The sequence below is a fragment of the Scyliorhinus torazame genome, chromosome 8 (assembly GCF_047496885.1).
Source record: "Scyliorhinus torazame isolate Kashiwa2021f chromosome 8, sScyTor2.1, whole genome shotgun sequence".
Classification (NCBI taxonomy): domain Eukaryota; kingdom Metazoa; phylum Chordata; class Chondrichthyes; order Carcharhiniformes; family Scyliorhinidae; genus Scyliorhinus; species Scyliorhinus torazame.
In genome coordinates this window covers 228855151-228866030 of record NC_092714.1, presented here as the reverse complement: position 1 = coordinate 228866030, position 10880 = coordinate 228855151, and the positions used below count along the sequence as shown (strand labels likewise).

At 46.4% G+C, this 10880-nt stretch overlaps 1 protein-coding gene across 1 annotated transcript in view; it reads left to right on the top strand.

The window, feature by feature from the left end:
• The first annotated feature begins 1295 nt into the window (after positions 1-1295).
• Positions 1296-10880, top strand: part of LOC140428908 (uncharacterized) — a 67080-nt gene continuing 57495 nt past the window's right edge. The window contains exons 1-3 of the mRNA XM_072515556.1: positions 1296-1596; positions 7458-7606; positions 10524-10689. Of these exons, the coding sequence (XP_072371657.1) occupies positions 1429-1596; positions 7458-7606; positions 10524-10689 (483 nt within the window). The 5' untranslated portion in view covers positions 1296-1428. The remainder of the gene's footprint in view (positions 1597-7457; positions 7607-10523; positions 10690-10880) is intronic.

Genomic DNA, 10880 nt, shown 5'->3' with positions numbered 1-10880 from the left:
AGCAACTGGGCGCCGATCAGTCACGGTGACGGTCGCCCGGAACCTTTACGGCACGGGGTTGTTCCAGGTGCCGAGTAGGGACCTTTCTGGGATCTCACAGACCTCTGATGCGATGGTTCATTGGTAAACCTCGGGGCCGTTCTCCTCGCTTCTGGCTGGAATGGTGTGTATGGAGAGTGAAGTGTGTATATGCGGCTGCAGCTTGTCAGCCTTTGGGTGTGAATCCGACACCGTTTCTCATAAAAATCAGTTGTGTTCCACGCGGCACCGGTACTAGCCCCTTAGCAGTAGTGGAATCGGTCCAGGTGTGGCGGCAGTTCTTCTGTTGTGAAAGTCCATGAATTCCGCGTCAGCACTTAGCCTCAGAAACGGAGAACCCCGCCCCACATCTTTCCTCACATTATTACCAAAATGCAAGACACGGTTGAGTGCGGGCGTTCCAAGTTTCCCTTCTGCTGCTATTTGGAACACTGTAGTGTTTAACATCAGCTGCACTCTTCACGGTGTTCTTTGATAGCAGTGAGCATAGAAGTTGACCATCACAATTGACCTTACTGCCTCTTGGCTAGGTCCAGTGTAATAAAAAGGGCAATTCCAGCTAGAATTTGTGTATGCTTGTGGAGAGGATTGGACTTATTTGTGAGGTTCTGCAGAGTTGAATAGTTCACAGCTGTTGTTTAGGCTTGAGCATGGGGAGTGGCCACATGGGCAAGGAATTGATACATTCTCAGACATGCATTGGACGCCAGCAAGAATCAGTATCTTTAAGAGGAGTTAAAAAGCAACCCTTTTCTTCTTCAGCACTCAAGGATAGATTACACTAGCATGTGTAGGATTTTAGAAATCTGCCCAAATGAATGCTTATGGAATCTTAGAAGTCAGATTGGCAGTGAAATCTGAAGGATATTGCTTTTAAACTAAAACTGATCAAGAAATGGACACTTAAACTGGGCAACATATTTTGTAATTAATCAACTGAAAATACGCAAATTAATAGCAGATCTACAGCACAGTGAAATTCAAGTGGTGACCAATTCAATTCGTATGAAAACAACTTGTAGTTTTGTACTATAAATAAGTTTTGTCTTAGACCAGTAGGCCTGTAGAGTCACGAACTTAAAACTGCCATGTTCCCTAGTGATATGAATGGAAGTAACATGAGCAGAGTGATGGTTCTTCCACAAGATTCTAGACTTTTCATATATGGGCAATGGCATGTCTTCTTGCACAACACATGAGGCCAGCAATTTAAATTTAAACACAATGACAGATCGGTGTTACTCAGCAATGTACCGTGAAGCTGTCAATTCTCTCCTGCTCTTGCTTAAACTATTTTCTAATGGAAAGAATCTGAGAAAACAACGAGAAAACTACATGCTGAATCCTGCAATTCAGTCTTGAATTCTTTCTGCAAAATCTGTTTCTGACATGTCTATCCCGATGGAATATAGTTCAATCTACAGAGATTCACAAACTATGGATAACCTGGAGAAGCAGCTGATTTGCCCAATATGCTTGGAAATGTTTACCAAGCCTGTTGTGATCCTGCCCTGTCAGCACAATCTGTGCAGAAAATGTGCGAATGACATCTTCCAGGTAAAAGATGTGTTCAAATGTTAAAAACCTCTGTAAAACTAGCAGCTTCCTAGGAGTCGGGTATATCTCAGCCATAGTTAAAACTGCTCTAGATGTAAGGCACCAAAAGCAAACCATTCCATAATTGTGGGGGTGGACGGGGGTAAACATTGTTCGAACAACAATTGTATTTTATTGCAAGCAGTTTGCTCTATCCTCTGGCAGAATGGCAATTTGGAATTATTTCAGTTCCACTCTGTTCCACTCAATTCTGACAGCAATTCAAAACTGACGGACCTTAAAAGAATAGACTAAAGTTTTACTTTTCAATATTCAGATATAAAATGTTATGAAAGGCAATTAATTATTTCGAAGGGCAATATTATTTTTTAAAGCATTTCAAGCTTGCTTTATATTAAATGAGTGAATATGGTTCGAAATACGTCTAGCTCTCGTCTACAGAATGTAATGTGTCTCTTTTGAAATAATGAAATTGAAAAGAACTTGTGAGCTTTGAGGTTAAAAAGCACCCATGCAGCATTTGATGTTTCCAAAATGGCTACCATGTTAATTGAAAAAGCAAGAGAGATAAGGTACTGGTAACTATAAGGCAGTCAGCTTAATGGTGGTTGGTAAACTTCTCCACACCATAAAATAATTGCTTGAAAGAACCTGGGCTAATAAATGATAGCCAACATGGTTTGTTATTAAAAACAGAAAATGCTGGAAAAACTCAGCAGTTCTGGCAGCATTCTGTGGAGAGAGAAACAGAGTTAACATTTTGAGCCAGCATGAGTCCTCTTCAGAGCTGGAGATTAGTTTGCTAACTTGAGCTCTTCAAAGTAATGAAGGTTGACAGTTATATGGATTTTCAATACGTGTTCGATAAAGTGTGCAAAGTCTAGGCCCATGGGCTTCAAAGGGCATTAGCAGTGTGGATAGAGAATTCGCGATGGGATGGGAGTCAGAGTGTATTGGTGAATGCGTGTTTATCAAACTGGAGAGAAATATGCACTGTTGCCCCAGGGGGGCTATTAAGGCCACAGCTCTTTTTGATTGCATGGTGATGTTTTGGCCTTGAGTATAAGAGGCAAACTTACAAAGATTGTAGAATTCACAAACTGAAATGTAATTAACAGTGAGGAAGATAGAATCTTAGGTACTTACTCTACTACTATGTGTAACTATCTTAAAATCCTGGTGAGAACTTTTGTGTTTCAATCCTTTTCATGCATTTAACTTCAATATTTTCCAAATCAAACCCAGCTGAATTATTTACTGTTTGGATCATTTTATCCTTCCAAATTGCAGAATTTTGGAAAATTGGAGTCCTTAAATGCTGGAAGACCTCCTGTGGGATGCACCTTTTGTTTCTTATTACATTACACACCCACAAAAATGATTTTCGTGGTATTTTTAAATAAAATAACTAGTTCCAAATGTTATTTTGAACTAGGTCGCATTATTGACTATATATAATGGGTGGGATTCTTCACCCCCACGCCGAAGTGGCCACGCCGTCGAGAACGCCGTCGAGGTTCACGACAGCGCGGGAGGCCCCAGTCCCGACCGATTCAGGCCCTGACAATGGGCCAGTATTGGGGCCGCGTCATCTACCCGCGCCAGGCCTTGTCGCCCGCGTAAAAGCGGCGCTGCATAGATGAAGCGGCCGGCGCCGCATAACGGACGTCATCCGCGCATGCGTGGGTTGGCCGCCGCCAACCCGCGCATGCGTGGTTGCCGTCCTCTCTAAGTCCGCCCCGCAAGAAGATGGCGGACGGATCTTGCGGGGCCGCGGAAGGAAGGAGGTCCTCCTTCAGAGAGGACGGCCCGACGATCGGTGGGCACCGATCGCGGGCCACCCCACATCTGAGGTACGCCCCAGTGCAGGATCCCCCCTCGCCCCCCCCCCCTTTGCAGGCTGCCCACCCCCCCCCCCCAGCATTCACGCACCACCCACGACTGCAGCGACCAGGTCTGGACGACGCCGGGGTGAACCCGCCGTTTTGGCCTGGCCGCTCGCCCCATCCGGGCCTCAGAATAGCGGGGGTGCCGGAGAATCGTCATTTTGGGTGTCTCCGGCAATTCTCCGGCCTGCGGCCCGCAAAACTCGACCGGGCCGTTCCCGCCTCTTGGAGGGTGTCGGACCGGCGTCCCCGGAAATTTTGGCAGCCCAGGCGATTCTCCCAACCAGCGTGGGAGTGGAGAATCGCGCCCATAGTGATTATATTATTCAAGCCAATTTTGCAATCCCTGATGAAATGGCTGCTGGGAGCACAGCCAGAATCTGGTTGCAAGCAAGGTGAACAGTTGGCTTTGCCAAGTTTGTGACATCAGCTCTTGTAATAACTATTTTAATCGGCTCCCTGCATAGGTCCCAGGAGTACAGAAAGTTTGCTGGTTGCAAGTGGGCTGAACAGAAATTAAGCCCGGTGGAAGTAGCCCTGGAAATTGTCAACACTGATTCCAGATCCTCTGAGTTCTGATGGACATCAGGTCAAACAAGATCAAGGAAACTTCTCGTGATCGATATGTATTTCTCCCATATCCACCTTACTCCCGGCCTGCCAGCTCCCACCATCCCCCGTTGTCATATTTTGGTAGCATGGTGAGTGTGCTTCCTGCTCCTGAACGTGTGTTCACAAAGTTCTATGCCTATTTACACAGAGGGTAATGGGTGCCTGGAACTCGCTGCCAGAGGGGGTGATGGAAACAGGGACGATAGTGACGTTTAAGGGGCATCTTACATGAATAGGATGGGAATAGAGGGATACGGACCCCGGAATTCTAGATTTTAGTTTAGACGGGCAGCGTGGTCGGCGCAGGCTTGGATGGCCGAAGGGCCTCTTCCTGTGCTGTACTTTTCTTTGTTCTTTGTATGGTAAAGAGAAACCCGATGGTATCACTGCTTTAAAAATATATATTTAATGGGCTGTTTGCATCACTGGCAAGACCAGCATATGTTGCCCATCCATAATTGCCCCAGAGAAAGTGGTGGCGAGCCATTTCCTTGAACCTCTGCAGTCCATCTGGTCTTCAATTTCTTCTCCAATACCATCTTGAGTTGAAACGATACCATCATAACCCCCCCCCCCCCCCCCCCCCCCCCCCCCGCCCCCATGGCTGGTCACGGCCCTCCTGGCCGATAAGGCACTCTGTGACCTATATCACATGTCATTGACGGGTATATTACCAACAATCAGAATGGGGAGGATTCCCCCTCCACATACTGGAAGGAACTGAAGGCGGGGTGTGGGGGGGGGGGGTGGGGTGGGGAATGATTGCATTCAAGACCACAAAGACAGGAAGGACAGGGCGGGCAGACAACAACTGGTCAACTCCATACTGGAGGTGGACTGCCGGTACTCCATGGTCCCAATCGTGGAACTACTGTCGGAGAGAAACAAATTACAAATGGGCTTTGACCTGCTTTCCACTGGGACATCTGTGCACCAACTCTGCCAGACATGGGGGACCTTTTATGAGCGTGGATACAAAGCCAACTGCCTGTTGATTCACCAGCTGAGGAAGCAGGCAGCCACGAGGGAAAAAGATAGGTGCGGCAAGCTAGTCATAGCACCGGAACAGATCAACGATCCCTTTGCAACATTCTACCGAGGGCTGTACGCCTCCAGAGGGATACTCGAAGAATAAGCTGTTCCTTGTCAGGCTAGACATGCCGGTTTTGGGGGAAGATAGGAGACGGGACCTAGAAGCACCATTAGAGGGAAGTCATGGAGTGTATCAACTCCATGCACGCAGGGAAGGTGCCGGGGCTGGAATGATTTCCGGTGGACCTCTACAAAAAATTTGCGCTTGCACTGGCCCTGCACATGCCTGAGGTGTTCGCAGACTCGCTAATAAGCGTCACCCTGCCACCAATGCTGGCCCAAGCCTCCATATCGCTGATACCCAAAAAAGATAAAGACCTGACAGGATGCGAGTGCTACAGACCCATCTCACTCCTAAACGCTGATGCAAAGATCCTGGCGAAGGCCCTGGCGGGATGACTGGAGAGCTGCATGTCAGAAGTAGTCGTGGAAGATCAGATAAGCTTTCTCAAGGATAGGCAGCTAACAGCGAACATCCACCACCAGCTGAACGTTATAATGACCCCACCTGGGGCGAGAACACCAGAAATGATCATCTCCTTGGACACAGAAGGCAGAAGTACCCCCTAGAGGTTCTGGAATGGTTTGGGTTCGGGCCAAGGTTTACTTCCTGAGTGAAACTACTTTACAGTGCTCTCATGGCGAGCGTATGGATAAACACCAGCAGCACTAGTTACTTCTGGCTGCACAGAAGCACAAGGCAGGGATGCCCCTTATCCCCGCTACTGTTTGCCCATGCAATCGAGTCACTGACGAAGGGGTTGAGAGGTATCCAAAGGGGAGACAGAGAGCATTGAGTTTCACTCTTTGTGGATGACCTGCTCTTCTACGTCTCGAACCCCGGGCCAGCATGGATGGGATAATGATACGGAGTTTGGAGCCTTCTCAAATTACAGGCTTAACCAGCAAAGAGCACGATCTTCCCTGTGAATCCACAGAGGGGAGTGACTGAACTGGGGGGACTGCCATTCAAACAGGCCCAGACTAAGTTCCGTTACTTGGGGATCCAAATAGCTCACGACTGGACACGGATCTAGAACTGGAACCTGATGAGTCTGGTGGAGGAAGTCAAAAAGGATCTGTAGAGGTGGGGCTCACTCCCACTCTCACTGGCGGGGAGAGTTCAGAGAATAGAAATGAACATGCTGCCAAGGTTCCTCTTCCTGTTCAGATCCCTCTCTATCTACGTCCCCAAGGCCCTTTTTAAAAATAAATTTAGAGAACCCAATTCATTTATTCCAATTAACGGTCAATTTAGTGTGGCCAATCCACTTACCCTGCACATCTTTGGGTTGTGGGGGTGAGACCCACATGGGGAGAATGTGCAAACTCCACAAGGACAGTGACCCAGAACTGGGATCGAACCTGGGACCTCGGCGCCGTGAGGCAGCAGTGCTAAACACTGCACCACTGTGCTGCCCTCCAAGGCCTTTTTCAACACACTCGACAGGTTAATCATGGTGTTTGTGTGTGTGTGTGGGGGGGGGGGGGGGAAGAAGGAGATACAGAGGCGAAGAAATGTGGGAGGCCTGGTCCTCCCAAACCTACAGGGCCGCCACAGCAGAAAGAGTACAGGTATGGGTCAAGGAACCGGGGGCAGAGTAGGTGAGGATGGAGGAGAGTTCCTGTGCAAGGACATCTCTCCAAGCGCTGGCCACAACCACACTCCTATCCACAAACTCCCCCACCGCCCCCCCTTGGGCCAGATACATGAATAGTCCAGTGGTAGTAATCATGCTCCAAACACGATTCTTTCCCAACTGCAGCACCATAGATCTAGTCAGCATTCCATCACTATATAGTTATGAGTTTCCAGATATCTCTCTCAACTTCCCTGCAAAGTAACATGCGAATGATCACTAGGGAGTCACCAGACAATGCAGACATGTTTTTTTAAGAGACATGATTCGAGATATGAGCATACATGTATGGAATGATAGCCTGAAATGATCACATTCAGGCTACTTTATGGTTCCAATTCCGTCTGCTGGTCATCCTTTGCTATCACTTAACAGTGAACCTCTACGACTTATTAATGGACAGGTTTTAAAAGGGAACCTACACATTGGATCACCACACCATCAATGCTACATTAGAACAGTTCCCTTGCACTTAACATGTAATTGTAAAATATTTCATTTAATGCAGCAATACAATATTGTGTTTTTTCTGCTGTGTGGGGTTTTATTCAATTTCTGTTTTTGGATATCAGTGCTGGATTCAGTGAATATCGGTCTATGTAATCTAAACTGGATTTTCCTTTGTTGATAGTCACGTGGTACAACTGGAGTTTCAGGGGGTCGTTTCAGGTGTCCATCCTGTCGCCATGAGGTTATTCTGGACAGACATGGTGTTTACGGACTGCAGAGAAATCTGTTGGTGGAAAATATTATCGACATTTACAAACAAGAATCTTCAAGGTAATAACTATTTTGTTACATGTCAGTGAAGACAAAGAGAAACCGGGGGCAGAGTAGGTGAGGATGGAGGAGAGTTCCTGTGCAAGGACATCCGTCCAAGCGTAGGTAAAATTCGATGACGAAGGATTGCAGTCGAAAGTTTTACAGGGGCTAGTAAATTAAACCACTTGAAGCAATGTTCATGGAAGGTTCTTTCTTAATCTGAAGTAGTTACAATGGATGAATATTGATCAAGACCGTAAAGAACAAAAACATATAGTTTGAGATAAAAGCTGTGAAACTAGATGACACATGCAAAGATTAATTGCATACAGTACATATAATGCAACATTATATGAACTGACCTGACTTTTTCACACTATAAGCTGTTGGGAAATACAATATTTTGAATGTATTAGAACATAATTCAGGAAAAATCTTGGAAAGGCATGAATAGCGGTGACAAATGTGGTGAGGGACATTGTGTTATAATCGATAAAGAACAATGGGTGTCGATGAAAAATTGTCAAGTCTTATTTAAATTCATTTTACAGAATGTGGGCTTCACTGGTTAGGCCAGCATTTATTACCCATCCCCAATTGCCCTTCAGAAGATAGGGGTGAGTTGGCTTCTCGAACCACCGCAGTCCCTGTGGCCTAAATACATGCACAGTGCTGTGAGGGAGGGAGTTCCAGGATTTTGACCCAGTGACAGTGAAGGAACAGTGATATATTTCCAAGTCAGGGTGATGAATGGCTTGGAGGGGAACTTCTAGGTGGTGGTGTTCCCATGTACCTGCTGCCCTTGTCTTGCTAGAATCTTGATGGTAATGGTCGTGGGTATGGAAGGTGCTGCCTAAGGAGACTTTGTGAGTTCTTGCAGCACATCTTGTAGATGGTATACACTGCTGTTACTGTGTGTCTGTGGTGGAGGGAGTGAATATTTGTGGAAGGGGTGCCAATCCAATGGGATGCTTTTTCCTAGATGGTGTCCAGCTTCTTGAGTGTTGTTGGAGCTGCACTCATCCAGGCAAGTGGACAGTATTCCATCACACTCCTGACATGTGCCTTGTAGATCAAAGAGAAAATGCTGGAAAATCTCAGCAGGTCTGGCAGCATCTGTAGGGAGAGAAAAGAGCTAATGTTTCGAGTCCAGGTGACTCTTTGTCAAAGCTAAAAGGCATAGAAAGTGGGAAATATTTATACTGTGGAGTGAGAATAAAAGATGAGTTTTAGCCACAGTAACCCAGGGAAACGGGGTGCTAATAGCCACAGAAACCAAGGGGAAAGAGTGCTAATGGCAGTCCCTAGAGAGAACAAAAGGTTTGAAAGGCCAAACAACAGAGAAACTAACGTCAGAGGGTAAACTGACAGATGCAGATGTGGGGGGAGGGGAAGGGGGAAGCAAAGGGGAGAAAGGGTAAGGAAAGGTGGATAAGATGGGGGCAGGGTAAATATAAAGAAAGACAAGAAAGAAAGAAACGATAAAAGACAGTTAAAATGAAATGGGATGAAAACAAATGGATCGAGGTGGGGTAGAGCTAATCATCTGAAGTTGTTGAGTTCGATGCTGAGACCAGAAGGCTGTAGCGTGGCTAACTGGAAGATGAGATGTTGTTCCTCCAGTTTGCGTTGAGCTTCACTGGAACATTGCAGCAGGCCAAGGGCAGACATGTGGGCATGGGAGCAGGGTCTTGTGTGGAAATGGCAAGCAACAGGAGGGTCAGGATCCTGAATGCGCACATACTGAAGGTGCTCAGCAAAGCAATCACCCAGCCTGCATTTGGTCTCTCCGATTTAGAGGAGACTACATTGGGTGCAGCGAATACATAGACCAGATTGAAAGAGGTGCAAGCGAAACGCTGCTTAACTTGGAATGAGTGTTTTGGGCCTGGTATGTTAAGCATGGAAGAGGTAAAGGGGCAGGTGTTACACCTTCTGCGATTGCATGGGAAGGTGCCATGGGTGATGGGAGAGGCGTTGGGAATGGTGGAGGAGTGGACTAGATTAGCTTGGAGGGGCCGGTTTCTGGGGAATGCTGACAGAGGGAGTGAAGGGAAGATGTGTTTAGTGGTGGGAGGTGAGTTACTCGCCGCAGGATTCCTAGCCTTGACGTGTTCTTATAGTCATAGCATTATATGGCTAGTCCAGTCCAGTTCCTAGTCCATGGTAACCCTCAGGATGTTGATAGTAGGGCATTCAGCTCTGGTAAGGCCATTGAATGGCAAGGAGAGATGGTTAGATGCTCTTTTGATGGAAATGGTCATTGCCTGGCATTCGTATGGCATAAATGTTACTTGCCACTTCAGCCCAAGCCTGGATATTATCCAGGTCTTGCTGCATTTGGACATGAACCGCTTCAGTATCTGAGGAGTTGTGAATGATGATGAAAATTGTGCAGTCATCAGCGAACATCCCCACTTCTGACCTTATGATGAAAGGCAGGTCATCGGTGAAGAAGCTCAAGATGGTTGGGCCTAGGACTCAACCCTGAGGAGCTCCTGCCGTGATGTCCTGGAACTGAGATGATTGAAGTCCAACCAGCACAACCATCTTCCTTTGTGCCAGATATGACTGCAACCAGTGGAAAGTTTCCCCCCTGATTCCCATTGAACAATTTAGCTAGGGCTCCTTGATGCCATACTGAGTCAAAAATGCTGCCTTGATATCAAGGGCAGTCACCCTCACCTCACCTCTGGAATTCAGCTGTTGTGTCCATGTTTGAACCAAGGCTGTAATGAGCTCAGAAGCTGAGTAATCCTGGCGGACCCTGAACTGCAGTGAATAAGTCAGTTATATATTTTCTGTAACCTTTATGCACTTAATCTTCGATAAATCTTTATGTTTAAATGCTGTTTGGTATAAAGTTTTTGCATTTTGTGACTGGCCAGTCAATTTATGTAATAATAATTCAACAAATTTCATATCATTAATCTAGATCTACTGCAAAACCTGAACAACCAACGTGTGAAGAGCATGATGAGGAAAAGATTAATATATACTGCACTTCGTGTGAGGTACCTACCTGCTCACTGTGCAAAGTATTTGGCGCTCACAAAGATTGTAAAGTTGCCCCTCTTCTAACTGTCTACAAACAACAAAAGGTAGCTATAAATTTTAAGTATTTGCTGCTGAGGTAGGGTGACATAAATCCTGTTTTTAAAGGGACAGTCCCATATTTAAGCCTTACCTCGGGTGTCCTCATGTTTTCTTCAAAGGTAGCAAATTGTACCATATTTTCTGCCTCCAGATGTCTATTGCATTTCATTATACCCAATGTTGCCAAATTGCCACT